The sequence below is a fragment of the Myotis myotis genome, unplaced genomic scaffold (assembly GCF_014108235.1).
Source record: "Myotis myotis isolate mMyoMyo1 unplaced genomic scaffold, mMyoMyo1.p scaffold_m19_p_18, whole genome shotgun sequence".
In the NCBI taxonomy this organism is placed as follows: Eukaryota; Metazoa; Chordata; class Mammalia; order Chiroptera; family Vespertilionidae; genus Myotis; species Myotis myotis.
Genome location: NW_023416322.1, coordinates 28,830,787 through 28,853,221, shown reverse-complemented (window position 1 = coordinate 28,853,221; position 22,435 = coordinate 28,830,787). Strand labels below are relative to the sequence as shown.

General features: G+C 48.0%; 1 protein-coding gene across 3 annotated transcripts in view; it reads left to right on the top strand.

Annotated features, from left to right (window-relative positions):
- Nucleotides 1-22,435, top strand: part of IL6R (interleukin 6 receptor) — a 72,738-nt gene that overhangs the window by 34,355 nt on the left and 15,948 nt on the right. The window contains exon 10 of one of the 3 annotated variants that reach the window (XM_036342367.1): nt 17,455-17,965. The exons of 1 other annotated variant lie outside the window; for it this stretch is intronic. In XM_036342367.1, coding sequence (XP_036198260.1) covers nt 17,455-17,518 — 64 coding nt within the window. In that variant the 3' untranslated portion in view covers nt 17,519-17,965. Of the gene's footprint in view, nt 1-8,057; nt 11,887-17,454; nt 17,966-22,435 lie in introns of those variants that run through there. One more of the 3 variants, XM_036342365.1, reaches the window with a different exon arrangement.

The following is a 22,435-nucleotide window of genomic DNA, read 5'->3' as shown; positions in this document are numbered from 1 at the left end:
GTTGGAGCCATGTCAGAGGAATAGGGCCAGTGGCAGTGCCCTGTGGACCCCAGGGTTCTGACATGGGAAAGTGTAGAGGAGGAAGAGTGAGAAGAAGGGCCTGAGGAGTGTCCTGAGAGGGAGAAGCACCGGGAAAACCCGGTGTGGAAACCAGAGGGAGGGGGGGAGGCACCGAAGAAAGCTTCAGGCTCTGGGATTGCCGGCGAGTACGACCCCCTCCTCCTGAACCACATGCTAAGGTGATTGAAGTAGCGCGTGAGGAACAGCAGTGTGTACCCAGGCAATCTCAGGCACCTGGTCAGACTTCCGGGGGCTAGTCCATGTCTCAAAACAAGCAAACCTAGCCCAGCCAGCTTGGCTCAGTGACTGAGCGTCGACCTATGAACCAGGAGGTCACCGTTCAATTCCCGGTCAGGGCACATGCCCGGCTTGTGGGCTTGATCCCCAGTGGGGGACATGCCAGGAGGCAGCTGATTGATGATTCTCTCATCATTGATGTTTCTCTCTTTCTCTCTCTCTCCCTTCCTTTCTCTGAAATCAATAAAAATATATTTAAAAACAAAACCAAAACGCAAGCAACACCTAGCAGGTCACCTTTAAATGCTCGGTGCTAGGGCTGCCCTCCGGCCATGGTCAGGAGACAGGCTGAACGGGCACCCTGGCCGCTGTAGCACCATGCCCATCCACCCCGTCTCTCTCTATTTGGTCACTGGTTTTGCAGTTCCCTCCCAAGCTTGCAGAAAAATCAGCCAACAGTGCTGTCAGTGATGGCAATAAACAGCTTCCCATGTTCACGGTTTCACTGCAGGAAGTTGTGCTCCTGCCTGTGCTGAGCCCCTACAAGACGCCAGGCTGTGCCCTGGCTTGGACGGTGGTTAATTACAGTGATGATGCGACGGAGGAGAAACTTCTCTGTCCCCCTTTCTCTCACTTTGCGTGTAACTTTGAGGAGACTCCAGTTGGTGGTTGGGAGATGGCGGCTCATTGGGTCCTCACAGCGACCCTGACATAGCTTGACTGTAAGGTGGTCTGGGTTGGAAGGGGAGCAAGATGACAACTCAGTGTGTTCGGGGTTGTTTCCACTTTGATTTTCCAGTGAAGTGGTAAGCAAATTGGCCAAAGGGTGTGCAAAAGAGGAAGTTCCCAGTGAGTGGAGGTAGCTCCTTGGAGAAGCTTGAGAACTCACTGTCTTTTACTTTGGGGCCAGAGAGGGGCTATCCCAGCAGTCAGGGGTCTTCTACAGCCTTCTAAGGGATTCCTTGCCCTCAGGCACATACTTCTGTGTTCTGTTTCTATATCATTAGAGCTTCCACAGGCCTTTCTCTTAACCTATCACAGACCCCATAGAGCAGCGGTTCTCAACCTGTGGGTCGCGACCCCTTTGAGGATCGAACGACCCTTTCACAGGGGTGGCCTCAGACCATCCTGCATATCAGATATTTACATTACAAGTCATAACAGTAGCAACATTACAGTTGTGAAGTAGCAACGAAAATAATTTTATGGCCGAAACCGGTTTGGCTCAGTGGATAGAGCGTCGGCCTGCGGACTGAGAGGTCCCAGGTTCGATTCCGGTCAAGGGCATGTACCTGGGTTGCGGGCACATCCCCAGTAGGAGATGTGCAGGAGGCAGCTGATCGATGATTCTCTCTCATCGATGTTTCTAACTCTCTATCTCTCTCCCTTCCTCTCTGTAAAAAATCAATAAAAAAATATTAAAAAAAAAAATAATAATTTTATGGTTGGGTCGCAACATGAAGAACTGTATTTAAAGGGCCAGAAGGTTGAAAACCACTGCCATAGAGTAAATATGATTTCCACTTGACAGGTGAGGAGATTAAAACAGAGGTGGAGTGATCCCAGCCAGCAATGGCAAGGCCAAGGTTTAAACCCAAAGCTCTTGCTCTATGGATAGGGTATTGGAGGTCATTTAGTCAAAATCTTTAATTTTACATCTGAGGAAACAGCCCCAAGAGGTGAGGTGACTTGCCTAAGACACAGTTTGTTATTAGCAGAGCCAGGACTAGAACCCACATCCTGAGAGTCGCAGCCAACCACGCTAGCCAGCTGTCAGCTAAGCGGTGGACCCAGTTGGTCCCGTCAGCCCACCATTGGCTCCATTTACAAGCAGTGCCATCCTGGTGGGCTGTTGATCACTGACAGGGAGCGTTAGGCTGGGAACCGGCCACAGCGCGCATCGCATCGCAGACCTAGTTAGCTAATGTGCTGACGGTGCTTGTACACGAGCTGGTTGCTACCCAACCAGGGCCCCTGGAGGGCTCAGTACCCTGTGCTGGAAACGTACCAGTAATTTATTTCCTAGCCTGGCGAGCTTCCATTCTCGCCCGTATAAGGCAAATTTATTTGAAAAGAGGCCAGTTATTTCAAGTGATGAAAACCCCTCTGGTCTCCAAGTCCCTCGCGTCAGAGCTGCCAGAATGGCTGAGGCCCAGGACCTGGGGTGGCCACATTACAACAGGCAGGATGTGAGAGGCAGGTTGAAGTACATCCTTACCGTCCATGGTACCCTATTTTTCTTTTTAACACTTTTATTTGGCATTTCAGGCAAAGTCTTTTCCTAAATATTTTCCACGAATATCAGTGATAATTTTTAAGACTTCAAGTGTGCCATCCGGAAAGATGGGCCATCTTCTTCAGTGGATGCCATGCCTTACAGGGCCCAGTTCTCCCCACCCTACTCCCCAGGCCCCCCCGCTTTCCTCTCTTCATCGTATGCCGCGCTGCGCTGGGGATTCTCCTAGCAGAGAATTCTTTCCCGGCACATTTATCTAGAATGGGCCGGCACTGTTAGGAGAGGACTTCCTATGTGTATATGCCAATGATTCAGAGAATTTTGCATTGAATGTAGTCTCATTCCAATATTTAAAAATCACAGACTCTCTCACCTTCATGGCAGGGCCAGAGGGACTCTCAGGGCATCCCGGGCGGTGGAGTGGCTGGGTGCTGTGGGTACCCTCGGGGCCCTGGCGGGTGGGGTCACTTCCTCTCCCTGAGTCTTGGTTTCTCATTTTCTAAGAAGAGTGAGAGTTATTATGAATGTTTTAAGACCTTTGAGCTGTAGAACCTTTTCTTTAAGCAAACATTCTGACGCTCAAAGACGTAACCTCGATAGAAGGCAGAGGCTGAGGTGCAAGTGGGGTCTGACAGCTGGGCTTTTATCTCCTCTCGGCCCCACGCCCGCTCTAGCTCCAGGCCCTGCTCAGACCCCTGCCCAGGGCAGGCCCATGTCAGGTGTGGGCACCCTCAGGCTGGCTGTTATTAAAGCCCCTTTGAGCGCAGTGATTTTTAGAAAGTGTCTCATTCATGCCTCAAAATATTTCAAAAGAAGGAAAGCCCATTTTTCCCAGTTACCCATTCAGTTGCTGAGGATGTAGACTGCTTTTTGTATTGGTTAACACATTAAGCGCCTAGTCAGTCACCGGTGACTGACACTGTACTTTCCGTCCGGAGGACAAAACAGGTTGGGCGCTTAACGTGTTAAATAACTTCAATAGAGATTTTAAAACATTGTGATATATGCTTATTTGCTAAATACTGGCAATTTGCTAAATATTGACAAACAGAAAAAAGGAAAAAATCTACATTATGCAAAGACAGCCACCATTAATTTTTTTTTTTTAGTTCTTTCCTTTTTATTGGGAATACACTCATTATATAGAAATACAATTAATCCATTAACCGCTGTTAATTTTTATTTTATTTTAAAAATGTATATCTTTATTGATTTCCGAGAGGAAGGGAGAGGGAGAGAGAGATAGAAACATCAATGACGAGAGAGAATTATTGATCAGCTGCCTCCTGCACACCCCCTACTGGGGATCGAGCCCGCAACCCAGACATGTGCCCTGACCATGAATCAAACCGTGACCTTTTGGTTCATAGGTCGATGCTCAACCATGGAGCCACACTGGCCAGGAACCACTGTTCATTTTTTAAATGTAAACGTGCTAGAAGTCTAACAAACAAACAGAAAAGTGCACACGTCATAACTGGACGTGAATTATCCCAAGGTGAACACACCCGTGCAATCAGTACCCCGATCAAGAACACTTCATAGAGAATGAATTTCCTCTGCGTCCTTTTCCTCTGCATAATGTCTTGTTTGGCTTTTCTGTGGCCTTGATTTTTCTGTATCTGTCACTCTGATTCCTGCCTTTTAAATGCAGGATTAATTATAACGTACGCGTTTGTCACCTTATTGCACATTCTTTGTGAGCCTCCCTTTCTTTAGCTGCAGACTCCTCCGTCAGGGACATGTTCCCCGTTCCCTTAGCCAGCCTCCTCCCACTGGGCCCTGGGGCGGTGGTTCTGCTTCGATGGAAAGCAGTGTGGACACCCTTTGTGCGTACAGTGTTGTCCATAGCTAGGCTGTCTCCTTCAGGCGCGTTCCCAGAAGTGGAATTCCTGGGCCAGAGCGTCCGAACACTTTGGAGTCCGAGCGGGATGATTTTGTCCTCCGTCTTCTCAGACAGGCAGAGAATGCCGTCCAAGGACCCGGCACAGCTCCAGTGAGACCCTCCTGCGCTCCGTGCTGCCTCGGGCCTGCCTGGCGGAGCCCTCAGGAATATTCTATCGCTTTCTTATTCCACTTGGAAAAAAGGCTAAGAGCCAGTGCAGATTTGGAGCCAACTATCAATTATTTATCACAACAAGGACAGGAATAGCCTGTCGATATAAAGAGAAACCCAAGGAAAATCCCCAAGCCTTGTTTGTTTATTTTATTTTATTTTTTATTTTTATTTATTTATTTATTTTTTAAAATATATTTTATTGATTTTTTAAAAAAATATATTTTATTGATTTTTTACAGAGAAGAAGGGAGAGGGATAGAGAGTTAGAAACATTGATGGGAGAGATCGATCAGCTGCCTCCTGCACGCCCCCCAGCGGGGATGTGCCCGCAACCAAGGTACATGCCCCTGACCAGAATCGAACCTGGGACCCTTCAGTCCGCAGGCCGACGCTCTGTCCACTGAGCCAAACCGGTTCGGCTATTTTATTGATATTTCTACAGAGAGGAAGGGAGAGGGGCTAGAGAGCCAGAAACATCGATGGGAGAGAAACATGGATAGCCGCCTCCTGCACACCTCCCACTGGGGATGTGCCCACAACCAAGGTACATGCCCTTGACTAGAATCGAACCTGGGACCTTTCAGTCTCCAGGCTGACGCTCTATCCACTGAGCCAAACCAGTTAGGGCTATTTTTATTTTTTTTAAAATATATTTTATTGATTTTTTTACAGAGAGGAAGGGAGTGGGATAGAAAGTTAAAAACATCGATGAGAGAGAGACATGGATCAGCTGCCTCCTGCACGCCCCCTACTGGGGATGTGCCCGCATCCCAGGTACATGCCCTTGACTAGAATCGAACCTGGGACCCTTGAGTCCGCAGGCCAACGCTCTATCCACTGAGCCAAACCGGTCAGGGCTTATTTTATTTATTTATTTATTTATTTATTTATTTAAAATTAAATCTTTATTGTTCAGATTACAGTTGTTCCTCTTTTCCCCCTGTAGCTCCCCTCCACCCGTTCCCCGCCCCCCTCCGCCCTCCCCCCCCTCCCCCCCGCACTGTCCTCATCCATAGGTACATGATTTTTGTCCAGTCTCTTCCCGCATCCCCCACACCCCTTTCCCCCCCAAGAATAGTCAGTCCACTCCCTTTTATGCCCCTGATTCTATTATAATCACCAGTTTATTCTGTTCATCAGATTATTTATTCACTTGATTTTTAGATTTACTTGTTGATAGATGTGTATTTGTTGTTCATAGTTTTATCTTTACCTTTTTCTTCTTCTTCCTCTTCTTAAAGGATACCTTTCAGCATTTCATATAATCCTGGTTTGGTGGTGATGAACTCCTTCAGCTTTTTCTTACCTGTGAAGCTCTTTATCTGACCTTCAATTCTGAATGATAGCTTTGCTGGATAAAGTAATCTTGGTTGTAGGTTCTTGGTATTCATCACTTTGAATATTTCTTGCCACTCTCTTCTGGCCTGCAAAGTTTCTGTTGAGAAATCAGCTGACAGTCGTATGGGTACTCCCTTGTAGGTAACTGAGTTTCTTTCTTTTGCTGCTTTTAAGATTCTCTCTCTGTCTTTTGCTCTTGGCATTTTAATTATGATGTGTCTTGGTGTGGTCCTCTTTGGATTCCTTTTGTTTGGGGTTTTCTGCACTTCCTGGACTTGTAAGTCTATTTCTTTGACTAGGTAGGGGAAGTTTTCTGTCATTATTTCTTCAAATAGGTTTTCAATATCTTGCTCTCTCTCATCTTCTGGCACCCCTATAATTCTGATGTTGGTACGCTTGAAGCTGCCCCAGAGGCTTCTTACACTATCTTCGTATTTTTGGATTCTTTTTCATTTTGCTTTTCCAGTTGGGTATTTTTGCTTCTTTGTATTTCAAATCGTTGACTTGATTCTTCCGATCCTCTAGTCTGCTGTTGGGAGTCTGTATAATATTCTTTATTTCAGTCAGTGTATGCTTAATTTCTAGTTGGTCCTTTATCACAACCTCGAGGGTCTCATTAGATTTCTTGAGGGTCTCATTAAGTTTATCGGTGGTTTCTAGAAAATTCTTGAAATACCTTAATAATAAATATTTTTATTGATTTCAGAGAGAAAGTGAGATATGGAGAGAGAGAGAGAGAAACATCAATGATGAGAGAGAGAATCATTGATCGGCTGCTTTCTGCACGCCCCCTACTGGGGATTAAGCCCCCAACCCAGGCATGTGCCCTTGGCCGGAATCAAACCTGGGACCCTTCAGTCTGCAGGCGGATGCTCTATCCACTGAGCCACACCCGCTTAGGGCTCCAAGCCTTGTTGTTTTTTTTTTTAAAATATATTTTATTGATTTTTTACAGAGAGGAAGGGAGAGAGAGAGTTAGAAACATCAATGAGAGAGAAACATCGATCAGCTGCCTCCTGCACACTTCCCACTGGGGATGTGCCCGCAACCAAGGCACACAGCCCCGACCGGAATTGAACCCGGGACCCTTGAGTCCGCAGGCTGACGCTCTATCCACTGAGCCCAACCGGTTAGGGCCCAAGCCTTGTTTTTGACTTTGGTTTCCCCTCCTGCCTCCCAGCCCATCCTGGAGGAGCTGACATCGGTGGGACTGAGGGAGACCACCTTGCTCTCACTGTGGGGCGGGGCGGGGCGGGGCGGGGCGGCAGTAAGTTAGTAAGGGACTGAGGGACGGAGCGGGAAGCAGGAGGGAGGGCATGAGCTGCCCTGCAGTCTTCAGGAAGGAGACCTGACTGTGCCTTTGAAGATCGCTATCACCACCTCATCTCTCTTCGGGCTGTCAGGTGACTTCTCTCAGCTACTGAGCCATGGCTCGGGGCCCAGAGGGAGCAGCTGAACGAAGCTGTGATCAGAGAGATGCCTATCTCCTTCCTGTTTAACATCGACTTTCCTGTCAGATGAGTCACTTGTGCCCGCGTGGTGCCCACGGCCGAGGCTCTGAGGACTCACCAGGGTGGTGGGAGTGGGCCCGGAGGTATACAGAGAACTGGGAGGACGGGGATGTGGGCAGCAGGAGGAGCAGCAGGGCTGTTCAGGGAGCAGGTGGCCCTTCTCCTGCTGTTCCATGGCAGTTGATCTGCCTCCTGCCAGCCTTCATTTCACTGAGCGGCCCATTTCCTCCCCCACTGGGAGAATGCGCTCCCCGTCTCTCTTAAGCAAATGGAGTGGGGCTGAGGATGTGTCCTCTGGGCAGCCTCCGGGACAGGACAGATGAAGCTCTCAGTGCGGTAGAGGGACATTCATGGCCACATGTGCCTCCGTTTCTCCATCTGTAACGTGTCAACAATACCGATCCATTCTCTGGGGGTGTTTTCGAGACCCCCAGCTCCTCAGAGTGGTGTGTAATGCCTGGTGGTAAGAACAGGTGAGGGAATCAGTAGTTGTCCCTCTTCTGAGCCGCAGCCGGGACGGCCAGGCCCGCAGGGCGGCCAGCTGTCGGTGTTTTTCACTCAGGTGCCTCACGGGGGGGACTGAACATCTGTGTGGTTTGTCTCTGTGTCTCTGAAGGTTCAGGAAGACGTGGAAGCTGCAGGCCCTGAAAGAAGGCAGGACGAGCATGCACCCACCGTATTCTTTGGGACAGCTGGTCCCCGAGAGGCCGAAGCCCACCCCGGTGCTGGTCCCCCTCATCTCCCCGCCGGTGTCCCCCAGCAGCCTGGGGTCGGATAACACCTCGAGGCACAGCCAACCCCATGCCAGCGGCCCACAGAGCCCGTATGACATCAGCAACAGAGACTACTTCTTCCCCCAGTAGCTGGCTGGCTGCCTGGCGCCTGGCCGGCTGGGGTGTCAGACCTGCTGAAATGTGTGACGGTGTGACAAGCAGCTTCTCACCGTCGTCTCAGCTCATCTCAGGTGTGTGGGCCTCTGGCTGCGCTGTCACCGCGGGGCCTCACAGCAGGTTCTATGCTGGGTGAGCACAGGTGTGCTGGCCTGTTCCGAAGGAAGAGGTGGTTGAGTTTTTGGACCCCTCTTCCCCACCGCCCTGCCTGCAGGGGTTCCAATGAACGCGGGCCCCGTGCAGGGAGCACTGTCGAGTCCACTGGACACTCGGGTGGGCAGAGCCGGGCGTCTGCGGAGGCCTCGGACCCTGGGCTTCGTGTGGACAAGCTGCAGGCCCCCGGCTCACCTGACCTGGCTCCACACGCCGCACCCTCAGGAGGTGGGATGGATTCCAGCCAAAGACACCCCCCACCTCGAGTCGCCTGTCTCCTGCCCCACTGCACAGTTTCACCTTCTAGCTCAAACTCTTGCGGCCCAAGTGCCTTTGCAATTCAGTTTCTTCGGTCGCCCCGGCTGGGGGAGCTCCCGACTGCCTTTCCTCTCCTCCCCACGCTGGATACAGCGGCAGGGGCGAGAAGAGCATCTCAGGACCAGGTGGTTTGAAGTGGAGTTGCAGTGAGCTCCTCGTTAGCAGCATTCTGCTCAATGTGAATGTTAACCCTCAGCACCTGCTGAACCCAGAAGCCACTGCACTGACTCAGTTTCCCTCTCTGGATCCCAGGGCTTCAGGAGGAGAGAAGCAGAGAGGAAGTAGGGGCGTGGGGACAGGCTCTGAAAACCACTATTCTCCTCCCTCCTTTGCCCCCCCCCCGGCCCCCAAAAGGAGGACGGCATTGGGGGAGGGCTCCCGCCATTGCGGGGAGACCGAACTGTTGGACTCAAAATGTTAATTTAGTTTTCACCTGAGCCTGAGTACTGAGGAGGGAACATATTCATGTGAAAAGACAGAAGAACCCGGCAAGAATGTATGTTAATTTGGTCTTTAAAGGGGTGCTGATCGCTTTTCCCTGAGAGCCTGGAAGGTCCGTGCTAGCTGGGGGTCTGTAGGTAAATAGCTCGGGGAGAAGCCGTCCTCTGTTTGGCACAAAACTGAGTCAGATGGGAAAGAGGAGGAGAAAAAAAGAATGATTTTCCCCTTAGAGAAGAGACTCTGGTTTCATTCTAAATTTTGTTTTTGTCTTAAAAGTGAAATTGCCTGCTTCTCTAATTTAAGGGAAGAGCAGCTTGGGACTGCTCCCCCCAGCGGTGGGGAAGGCCCTGGTGTCCAGCTTCCGGGCTGGTGTTGGGAAGTGGCCTCCCACGGCTACCAAGCAAGGTCAGTTGCCAAACCCCCACCCCTGACAGCCAGGAGCCCTGGTTATCCGGGGGCAGGAGGGTTCATGGCCCCCTGCCTCCCCCCCCCCCACCAACCCATGCCTTCCTCTTCTTCTTTAGTTCCTTGAATGTGATTCAGTTCAGCTCAATGTCTAGCCGTGATTCTGAGACTCTCCCACTTCAGCTCACTTTTCTGTCCGGGCTTTGAAAGTTCAGTGATGAGAGGGGTCCCCCAGACAAGTGCCCTCCAGCAGCACGGGGTGTCCCGGAATGAGGCTGTGATTCAAATCTGTTGGGTAACCGAGGACCAAACATTTTACCAGACCACAGCCTTTTCTAGGAGCCGGCCCTTTCGGAAAAACAGCCACCAGCACCAGGCAGGTGGCAAAGGGTGACCATGACCATGCCTTGTACTTGCGGTTTGCTGGGTTCACACTGTTACTATGTTGGGCAAGGGGTGATTTTCATTGCTGGCTTTGACTCACGTTTCAGACCCCATTGCTGCCTTAGACAACTCTCGTAAGTTTGACGGAAGGCAGGCAGGTGTGTGTGTGTGTGTGTGTGTGTGTGTTTCTTTGAGGACAGCAAAAATGCTGTTAAAGGGAAATATTTTTTTAAAAAAAGAGAGAGACTGCCTGAGAAAGGGTGATTCTGCCCACGGTTCTTTAACTCTTTGTAAAGGTTTTAACCACAAGCACTGTTACCAAAGCCGGAGGAGACGTGCTAGTGGAAGATGTGAAGTCAGATAGCTCATGATTACCGAGAGCGAGGCGGCTTTCATCTCCAAATTGTTATTGCTTTCGTTATTATTGTAACGGAACTGCTTTTTGTTTTATTAATTGAAGAGGGTTGTTTTTTTTTCCCCCCCTTTACATCTTTATAAGCTAGTGTACATGAAGGAAAAGTGTTTGTCTTCTCTGGGTTGTGGACGTTGCTCAGTGGACACAGGTGTACACCCTAAGCTTTCTCTGACCTCGGATCTGTGGTCCGTGACCCTGTATTTTCAACCCACTGATCATTCTCACCTGTGTTTCTGCAGCTCACGTGCTGCCTTTTATCCTCAACGATGATGCCCCTCACCCAATACCCGCAGCAATCTGCCACGGCCAGATGCGAAAGGTTGGCACGCTGACAGTCGATATTACACATGACAGCTTATCCTTCTGGGCTGGAAACGTTACAAATATGCGGGTTCAAGGTCTAAAGTGGTCATTAATTCTTGTAGCATTAAGAAACTATTGGTTCAGATGTCAAGGGGGTAGCATTGGCTGTGTCTACGAAGCCATTGGTAACTCAGAGAGCCCTTTGCTCGGATGGGGCCCAGGCCGGGCTCGTTTTCTGCCAGGCTCTGGGCTCACTCTGTGTTGATGTCCCTGCTCTCCTGGGGAGAGACGGTGGGGGCAGGAAACACCCTCATCATATGTGGAATCTGCTGCTGCGACTGGGGCGGGAGTCCACCTGGTGGCGAACAGAGCCCAGGGGAGCGGGCGGGTGTGATCGTGGTGTGTGGGTCTCCTGCAGAACGTCCAGGAATGTCTTGCCCTGCTGCTGGGTGCTGAGCTATATTGCCCCCGCTAAGGTTGACTCCGCTGGGGAGGAAGCTGGCATCCAGCTCCAGGTGGAGTTAGTGAGAAATTTACCTTAATTTGGAGAAGCAGGGGCAACTGTTGGTCTTTCAGACCATGAGGATGGAGCCCCATGTGGGCGGCCGGGCTGTGACCGGAAGGCCTCCTGGCTCGGGTCCTGCCAGCATCATGTGCGCTTGGGTGCTAGCGCAGGTGTGTTTCTATGGCAACCTTAATGATTTTTGTATTTGCTAATTTTTATTTTATTTTTTTCAATTTCGGCTGGCATTCAATATTATTTTGCAGCCTTAATGATTATTAAGGAACATTGTCAGTTTTATGAACATATGCTCAAACCAAGATCTGTTTTAGAAGGAATGGATTGGAACAGCATGTAGCAAGGCTGTTAATTAATAGAGAAACCATCTTTGGGTGGCAATCACACAACTGTTAAATACCTCAACTTTTCTTTTGGAGATGAGAATAATAGTTTTAAGTTTTTATTTTTTTACTTAATTAGCTAAAAGCAAATACCACAAAGGCTGATGTCTGTATATGGGGCAAAGGGTCAGTATTATATGTATTTCAATGTGTGTGTGTGTGTGTGTGTGTTTATCAGCTATTTTGCATTTAAAGTGAAAATTGTGTTTGAAATAAATGATTTCTAAAACTGTGCTTGGGATGTAATTGTGCGTTGGGCACCTGAGTCCTTGAAAGGAAAGCTTGGCCTGATGAGTGAGGGGACAGGAGTGAGAGAGGGCGGGTTTAAAATGAAAGTGGAACCCTTTTGGGGCGGGCCTCCCCTTCATGCAGGATGAAATCACATCTGGAAAAGATCAGATTAGTTTAAAGAAATAAATAGCAGTTTCTCGAAAGACACTAGTTATGAAAGTGTTTCCCAAAATGAGTCCTGGGGTTTCTGGAAGGGGCGTGGGTGCCATGCTCACCGGCACTCCCAGCTGCTGGGCGGGCGGGACAGGAAGGGCCATTATTCACCAGAAGACTGTTTATTGGACGGGGTGTTAGCGGCATCACAGGCAACGCTGCGTCCTGACCCTCGGGCACATGAAGAGTTCCCTGCTGGGAAGGGCCTCAGGGCGTTCGTGGGCCACAGCCTCCCACCGACCAGTTCTAGACAGGAAAGCCATCGAGGGGGCGCTTCGTGATAAGAGGAGCCGTGCCAACAGCTCAGGGCTCGGGGGAGAAACTGCCCGGAAGCGTCGACACCGTAACTCAGACTGAAAGTTGAAGTGGGGGGCCCTCTGTGCGCCCCCCAACCCCACCCGGGAGAGGAAAGCCCACACTGTCTCCGTGAGAATCTTTTTCGAGGTTGGTCCCTGTCTTGCAGAACGGGAACAGGAAACATGTCCCCCGTGGTGGCCGGGCTGTGCGGGCACGGGCACGCAGAGGGGCGCCGGAGTGGGCGTGAGGAGCAGGAAGTGGAGGAGGGGCCCCCCTCTTCCCCACAGCATCGCTGTTAGGACGACATGGTGACCATGCTGTTTCCAGGGGAGTTGGGGAGAGCAGATGGCGTTTTTTTTTTTTTTTTTTTAATTTATTAATTTTTTTACAGAGAGGAAGGGAGAGAGATAGAGAGTTAGAAACATCGATGGATGAGAGAGAAACATCGATCAGCCGCCTCCTGCACACCTCCCACAGGGGTTGTGCCCGCAACCCAGGCACATGCCCTTGACCGGAATCGAACCCGGGACCTTTCAGTCCGCAGGCCGACGCTCTATCCACTGAGCCAAACCGGTTTCGGCAGATGGCGGTTCTTGATGGTGAGGAACACTCAGTTATTGGAACGGGCACGGAGGAAAGCATTTTCCTTACTGACTGAGGCACAGAGACCACACCTTCCCCATGTCTGCGAGGAGGCCGGACAGGAGGCAGGAAACCGAGATCCCGCAGCCGCAGAGGTGCGCTGTTTGCCTGAAACTGCTGTGCCCCGGGGCAGCCCCGGGCAGGATGGAGGCCAGGTGGGCAGGCTGTGCGCCCTGTTGCTGAGACCAGCGGTCGCCAACTGGTGGTCCACAGACCACTGGTGGCCGGTGAGGTCCGAAAGGTTGGCGACCGCTGGCTTGGACAGTCCTGGGCAATGGTAGCGAGCCCGGCCCCATCCTTCAAATGCTGACCAACCCCCAGTTTCTTTGGGGAAGTGCCTGTCTTCTGCACATTTATGTCGCTTAAAAAACACAACAAAACCAAGTAACAGCAACAATACCTCAGCCTTGTCCTATTTCATACCAACAGCCGGAGGTGACAGTCCGAAACATGAGTGAAACCAAGTTTATTTTCAGTAAAATCATGACACATTTAACCAGGGATGCTTCAGTGAAGCGAACAGCTGCACCCCTGGCCCCACGGGTTACCCAGGAACCCACAGAACCCTTTTTGGTAGAGATGTGCCTGGAAAATTAGCTGAAGAGAATGGCTACCATTTGTGGCCCCTCCACCGGGGGCCTTACCACCAGGATGCCCTTTCTCACCCTAATGACGCTGAAGGTGTTCTCCCCTGTTAGCAGGTGAGGCCACTGGGGCGCGTGTTGGAAAGGACAGAGGCTCCAGGAGCCTGGGTCTGCCTGGCTCCAAAGCTGGGGCTCTTTGCGCTGCCCATGCGGCCCCTCTGGTGACTACCAGGGTGAGTCTCTCTCTCCGACCCCTTTCCCGGGCCAGGTGCCCTCACGCTACACGGGGTAGGGGCCTGGTCCACTCACCCTGGAAGGGAGATGGGCCTCCCTTCCTGTCAGCGTGGGAAGGGGCTGGAGCCTGAGCCCGAGCCCATACAGGCTTGTCCCGGTGCTCCCATGGGTGGCCCGAGGCAGCCAGGGCCCAGCGCTGCTCACGTAACAGCAGCCACAAAGGAGATGGGTCGCCAAGGGAGGGACACAACCAGTTCCTGATACTCAATGATCCTAGATCAGAACCCAACCGCTTCCCCTCCAGCTCCATCGGCCCGCACGGGCTCTGCGTGAATAACTGGGGTTTTCTCCTGCTGCTTCCCTTAACAGATTTCCTGGACATCCTCAAATTGTGCTTTAGTTATGGTAGGCAGACCTCGCCCCACCCACTCCCTCTGAAGGGATGAGCGGTCACCACACGAAGTGCTGGTGCTCCCTGGGCGGTGAGAGTCCTTCAAGGAATGTTGACGGAACCCCGGTGCTGGCTGTGGGGGTACAAGAGGATCCGACCGCTTCCTCAGGAGGCTGGCGGGCCATCCAGCCGGCACAGTTACATGCAAATGCTGTCGCTGGGAGCAGATGACCCATCTGCTCTAGGGAGTCAGGGAAGGAAGGGATAGAAACAGGGAGGGTGAAGATGGAGGAGGAGGGTTGGGTGGGGAGGGTGCTGCACAGGGAGAGGCTGGGAGAGGGCTGCTGGGAGGGGTGGGTAGGGGGAGGGAGGCCCGCCTAGGACATGGGCCATGTTGCGCAACTTTGCAATATTCTGAGAGCGTTAGGAAGTCACTGGCGACCACATTTGCTCCTCCTCTTTTCTTTTATGCCTATTTATATTTCTTCATGAGGGTGCATGTTTTCACAGTTACAGAAGGCTTTTTATTAAACAAGTATAATCCTATTTTGGAATAGTTCCATCATGTTGTGCTGCCTGTAAAAATTGTGTACTAAAAAGGGCAAGCAGTTGGTGGGGATCATAGATAAGGCAAAATTGGCCAGGAGGCAGTAATTGTTGAAGCTGGCACAGAATGATTCATTCTATTAATCTTGAAAAAACCTTGACATTCTCCAGTTTAAAAAGTGCAAGGATTTTAGGGGAATGTTTCACTTGCACAAGTACCATTTAACATAATACAAAATGAATGGAAACACCTTCTTTTTCCCTCTTTAATTCTGAGACTTTATTTTTTAGTTTATCTTTATTGTGGAAAGTATTGCAGAAACCCCCTTTCTCACCCATTGACCTCTTCTAGCCTATGCCTGCTCCCTAAACACACCTGTCTTATCCTATCATGTAAACCACGATTCTCACTGATCAACCACACACTGATATCTTTTTTTAAAAATATATTTCATTGATTTTTTTACAGGGAGGGAGAGAGAGGGGATAGAGAGTTAGAAACATCGATCAGCTGCCTCTCGCACACCCCCTACTGGGGATGTGTCCGCAACCAAGGTACATGCCCTTGACCAGATTCGAACCCGGGACCCTCCAGTCCGCAGGCCGACGCTCTATCCACTGAGCCAAACCGGTCAGGGCCACGCTGCTATCTTGATGAACTCATTGGCTTTACATATATCTTCCCTTCCATCAATCCAACCCAGTAATCCTATTTATTTATGCACAAAAGCAGAAGGCAATCTGAATCATTAAAAAAAAAGTCACGCAGGAAGCACTTTCAGTTTGAGTCAAGACGATGCAGTGACTCAGACCGGATGATTCACAAGGTGGGGGACGTAATTCTGGTGTCACGGGTTGGCTTCGGGAATGGCGATCCGCACGTCTCAGCCTGAATCTCCTTAACGTGCAGTCACATGGCGACGGACTGCAGGCCCCCCAGCTCCGCGGGGGGAGCCTCTCCCACGCAGGGGAAAGGGGACGGCCGCCCCCCGCCCCACCATGACCTGCCAGACGCGGGTCCCTCAGCCCCAGTTCCTATCCCCGGCCTCGAGTCCACGGGCTCTTCTGGCAACCTGCGTGTCCAGGCTGCTAGTCTCATTGGAAGATAATAGACATTCCGTTTTGTCTTTTTTTTTTTTTTTTATTGTGGTAAAAGACACATAAAATTTGCTATCTCAACCATTTCTAAGTATACAGTCCCATGGTGTCAAGTGTATTCTGTTAAGTACAGTCGCACTGTTGTGTAAACACCCCTAGAAAACGTTTTCACCTTGCAAAGCTGAAACTTACTAAATAGCCCTCTTGCTCTTTCCCGGCCTTCCCGGTGCTGGCAACCTCTATTCTACCTTCTGCCTCGATGAACTGAGTACTCTGGGTACCTCATGTAAGTGGAATTGTACAGTATTTGTCTTTTTGTAACTGGGTTATTTCACGTAGCAAAATAGCCTCAAGATTCACACACGTTGCAGCACGTGTCAGAATTTCATTCCTTTTTAAGGCTGAATAACAACATTCCATTGTATGTACAGGGGTGGGCAAAAGTAGGTTTACAGTGGTTCATATGGCAAATAATACAATAATTGATAAATAGCAATGCAAGAAAAATCTGTTTCATGGACTCACAACTGTAAACCTACTTTTGCCCACCCCTGTATGGACCACATTATTCATTCATCCGTCCATGGACGTGTGGGATGCTTGAACTTCTTGGCTATTGTGAATGTTTTCTTTCTTTAAAAAAATATATATATATATATATTTTTAAATATATTTTATTGATTTTTTACAGAGAGGAAGGGAGAGAGATAGAGAGTTAGAAACATCGATGAGAGAGAAACATCGATCAGCCACCTCCTGCACATCTCCCACTGGGGATGTGCCCGCAACCCAGGTATATGCCCTTGACCGGAATCGAACCTGGGACCCTTCAGTCCACAGGCCGACGCTCTATCCACTGAGCCAAACCGGTTCCGGCTAAAAATATATTTTTTATTGATTTCAGAGAGAAAGGGAGAGGGAGAGAGAGATAGAAACATCAATGATGAGAGAGAATCATGGATTGGCTGCCTCCTGCAGGCGCCCTACTGGGGAATTGAGCCTGCAACCCAAGCATGTGCCCTCGACTGGAATCAAACCCAGGACCCTTCAGTCCACAGGCTGACACTCTATCCACTGAGCCAAACCAGCTAGGGCAGGGGTGGGCAAACTTTTTGACTCGAGGGCCACAATGAGTTCTTAAACTGGACCGGAGGGCCGGAACAAAAGCATGGATGGAGTGTCTGTGTGAACTAATATAAATTCAAAGTAAACATCATTCCATAAAAGGGTACGGTCTTTTTTTTTTTTTAGTTTTATTCATTTCAAAGCGGGCCGTAGTTTGCCCACGGCTGAGCTAGGGCAATGTTTTCTTTTTTAAACGTTTTTTTTTTTTTTTCATTTGCTAACTACAACAAAGTGGCTAGTTTATCACTCCTCGCTCAAGTTTGACCAATTATATTCACATTTGAAGGGAAGAATTCCTCAGGCCAGGCACACTCTCTCAAAGGGAAAGTAGAGGTGTAGCAATTAAGAGTCACTCTAGAAATAGACAGGCTGCTCTCTGGGCTCTGCCACCTCCTGTGTGGCTGACCCGGGACAAATTCTTTGATTGCTCCTGGTACCAGGGTCCTTATCTACAAACGAGGCTGCTACCGGTCCAGTGAGTTGTGGAGGATTCAAACCGGATAATGCAGTATGGAAAGCATTTATTCAACAACGCACCTGACATGGAGCAAGAATCTATTCCATCACTTACAGCATGGCTCTCACAAGGTCTGAATCCAACACTGAACACCCCGAACGCTGGCTCTTAAAAACACGGGTTCAGTCTGAGTTCTGCAAACCATTACTGTATGTAAGTGCTTGTGTTATGTGTGTGGTGGGGAGGAGCGGGGAGGTGAACATTTCTCAATACAAACTTCCTTTTCTGTTAACACAGACGGGAAAATAACAATAGGCACTTGTACCACCTGGTGGCAGTTTATATAACTGTTCAGTGGAGATTTAAAATTTGCTACCAGAGACTCAACACTATGATAGTCTTTTTCTAGAACAGTGGTTCTCAACCTTCCTAATACAGCCGCGACCCTTAAATACAGTTCCTCATGTTGTGGTGACCCCCAACCATAAAATTATTTTCGTTGCTACGTCACAACTGGAATTTTGCTACTGTTATGAATCGTCATGTAAATATCTGATATGCAGGATGTATTTCCATTGTTACAAATTGAACATAATTAAAGCACAGTGATTATTCACAAAAACAATATATAATTATATATGTTTTCCAATGGTCTTAGGCGACCCTGTGAAAGGGTCGTTCGACCCCCAAAGGGGTCGCGACCCACAGGTTGAGAAGCGCTGTTCTAGAATCTCAAATGAATTTACTTGCGAATTTCTAAATAGTAGCTTCCAATGGCGATTCTCAGCCATAACCGATTATCAGCATCATGTAGTGGAAATGGTAACCTGCACACAGCATCACTTACAAAAACAAAGCAAAACAGTGGATGGGGAGTGATCGTGGTTTGTGGGAGTTAAAAAGACAACAACAGATAACCACGAAATACACAGGTTTCAAGCTTCACCACAGACCACAGCGTCAAATCCCATGATGGGCGGAGGGCATCTGTATGAATACCAAACAACAACAACAACGTCTCAGCTCAGATGCCTCATCAGGGAAGGTGACAAATGCAACAGCTGTCTACGTGGGAAGAAGATGGCCGAGGAGACAGCGCGCAACGTCACTGTTTCTGTTTAACTGGGTAATGAAAGCAGAAGAGGAAGGCTTTACCGATGAGCTGAGAAAGAAATGAAGATCCGGTCTGGTTATGTTCAATCATGGTTTGTTTACACATGTCATTAGCAATGATTACAAATGGAATTTTTGACCCTCTCTGCTATAGCTGTTACCATAGGAATTTTTTAAAAAAAACATATTTTATTGATTTTTTACAGAGGGGAAGGGAGAGAGAGATAGAGAGTTAGAAACATCGATGGGAGAGAAGCATCGATCAGCCGCTTCCTGCACACCTCCTACTGGGGATGTACCCGCAACCCAGGTACATGCCCTTGACCGGAATCGAACCCGGGACCTTTCAGTCCACAGGCCGACGCTCTATCCACTGAGCCAAACCGGTTTCGGCAGGAATTTTTTTTTTAAGATGAAGGAAGGTGATTCTCAAAACTAATTAAGCAAAACCATGGTTTGCTTGGAATGCTGTTTAAAGTTACATTCCATCGTAAACCATCTTCAGGAGGGCATGTAGCCTACACTGGCTACTGCACTACATCCAGAAATTTTATAAAATGTTTCTGATTTAATTTATATAACTAAAGTTCTACAGATAGGAGCCTGTTTTACTTACAATCGTCACATATTTTTGAAAGTTAAAACCATGTATTAGTTAATATTTAAAATGGTAAAGCCCAGCCCTGACCGGTCTGGCTCAGTGGATAGAGCGTCGGCCTGCGGACTGAAAGGTCCCAGGTTCGATTCCGGTCAAGGGCATGTACCTGGGTTGCGGGCACATCCCCAGTAGGAGGTGTGCAGGAGGCAGCTGATCTATGTTTCTCTCTCATTGATGTTTCTAACTCTCTCTCCCTCTCCCTTCCTCTGTGTAAAAAAAATCAATAAAATATATTTTTAAAATGGTAAAGCCCACTGACAAATAACGGAATGGTTCAGAGCTTGGCAACAGGAGATGGCGGTCAGTCATGATCAGTTGCTAGGCTATTCATTAAAATACAATTTAAGATTCTAAACGACATGATCCAGCCGTAAGTCCGGGGGCCTGGTGATGGGAGTTGCATTAGGCTGTAGTCACCCGTTCCACAGGAAAAGACCGATTTCAAGATGGCAGCTGCTGTGTCATCATTTTTCACGCTGTGAACGGTGTCAGAAATCCTTTAGAAAAACACCGCAAACCTGCTGCTTGTTTTCCCCCTGCAGTTTGCTCTCCGTCCATTAGGTGGCAGTAACACTCCACGGCTTGCTCTCTACAGGCTCCGAAATTAAGGAGGCTAAGTTAAGGTCCACTGCAGGCCGAGTTTCTCCCAATCCAAGTCAATGGGGTTGTAAAAATGAGAGAGGAGAAAAAAGAAGAGTGATTCTAAAGAGATCATAAGTCCAAAACAGGGCTGGTTATGGAAAACAAGAGAGGCAATGGGTGAGCGAAAGACACCTGTGAGAAAGGTGTCACAAAAATTCTGCTACCTACTAAAAGGATGCGGAGAAGGGAAATGAAATCTAGACATCTCAGTCCCCTCTCCAGGCAGAAGGAGAAGGGGGGCATTAACCGTTGACTAGACAAAGGGCATCTTCATAGAAGAGAAAGGCTGCCCTCATTTAAAAGGCAACGGGTTAGGACTCGTTTGCCACCTGTGCCAAACACTTCTGGCTGTCTCGAATCATCTGCCCATCTCCCCGTTCTGTGGCAGAGGCCAATACACGAATAACAACTCAGCAAAGCATGGAGACTTGAAACAGCAAAAAAAATTAAAAGACTTTATTTTTAAAATATAAATGCTTCTTAAGAAAGCCCTGTGGATAACTTCAAAGGACATATCTGTCCCCAGTAGAGATTAGGATGTCAGTATGTACCATTTTGTACACGTGTTAACTTTTCTCTGTTATTTCATGCCTACTCATTGGACTACACACAACTCCGAAGGTTGGAATCCAACCTGATGGAACCAGTAGCAACATAAAAAGAGAAGTCCTCTTACCCTGTTCTTCATAGGCCTGAAACAAACTAATGAAATAGACTATTAACCTGGGGCAGAGAACTTTTTTAAAAGGAGGTGTGATGAAGGAGAAAGGACGCAGATGCAGGAAGCTCTAACGGATGCAAAATTCAAGCCAAGTGAGCACAAACTTGTTTGAAGACATGATTCTCTCCAGAAAAAAACCCAGAACACACCAAGACATTACTCTCTGCAGAAAGAATCTGTCTGGGGGACAGAATTAACTCAAAAGAATGACGACTACAGGAAAACACCTGTATCCAGACAAGATGACAAGCAGCCCAGGCATTCAGAGCTCAGAGAGGAAGCGAGGCAGAGCGCGTCGGAGGATCCGCTGGTCCCGGAGGCTCCACCCGGAAGCCATTAGGGACACCCCGCTGGGCCTAATTGTTTTTAGAACGAATGGTACTTCGTGCCACTGCTCAGCTGTGAACTCCCTGGCTTTGTCAACTTGTGTCACAACCTGAAGAAAACAGTAGCTTAACCCCCTCCCCTGCTACTAATTTACTATATTTCTTCTTCTTATAACCTCCTGTACAACTGTGAAGGAACTGGTCTATAAAGAAACTCCACATCTCCACTTTCAATTATATAAAGAAAGTAGTATGACTGTCACAGAAAATGAGTATAGAAAAAGCCACAATCCTGAGCATTTGCTAGAAGCTCAATCAATACTTAATATATCAGGTCTGCTTTCAAAATGTTATTTCATTATATGTTCACCACAGTTGCTGGGTATGGGCCAAAAATCATTTAGGACACAAAGAAAATTTTGCAAAGGTTTTAGTATTTATTAAAATTAGGATAACTGCTGTGTTTGCTTTGTAGAATAAGTTTAAGTAAAAAATAAGGTTTCATTTCCAGGATATTGAACTAAAAATAAGTTTAACATAATGAATTATTTATATATGCAAGACAATAAATATTTGCTGAATGAAACTATGGATGATAAAAATGAAAAAAAAAAAACTTTTACTAAAGATAGAGTACATGAACCAATACACATTTAAAAAATTCTATCAGTACGTATAAAACAGAACACTCTTTATTAATAAAATCATTGGGATCCAGTGAGAAACATTTCCTCTCAGACCTTTAAAATCAAAGCTCATACAATCCTTGGGCTACAATCTTAACTGAATAAGGAAACAAATGTTTACTAACCTCTAAATCATCATTGTAAAATGATGACTAATAACTAGCAAGCTAGGCTTTCCCCAAAATGAATGGAATCGGTATTTGTTTTTGTATTTCAAAGAAACGACAAAAGTTAACTTTTCGTTAGCGACAGACAACACATTTGCAACTGGACCAGTTGTGAGAACCCAATTACAGACCCAGAACACAGAAACCTCTGCTCAGTGGTAATTCCAGAGCCAGTCACGGTAGTCACCTTCCCATCGTATGCTATGCCAGTGCCGCGTTTTGTTTTCACAGTAAGTAATTGGTGATAAAAGTTCACAATAATTCATAAAGATAACGATGCTGTGAGTGTTAAACAGTCCAGAGAAAACCCCAGGCTTTTCAAATATCTATACAGTGTGAACTGGTCTGTTTTGTACAGCATTAGAGACCCAGTTCATACAATCAGATCCTAGAGTTATACATATTTTTTAAAATTTTCTCTAACGATACAAAGCAAACCTCATTTTAGGGAGAAAAATTAATAGTTTCATAACAACCACAATGTATAAAGATCAAACCAAAGGTACCAGAAGTTCTGTATAATTATCCAGTAAGAAAACAGTTGTTGAGCCTTCTAACTTTTCAGATTTTTTACGAATTAGAAATTAAACCTTTGTTGTATATTTTGTTCTAAAATTCAGAATAATGATGCCAATCCTTAATTATATTGGT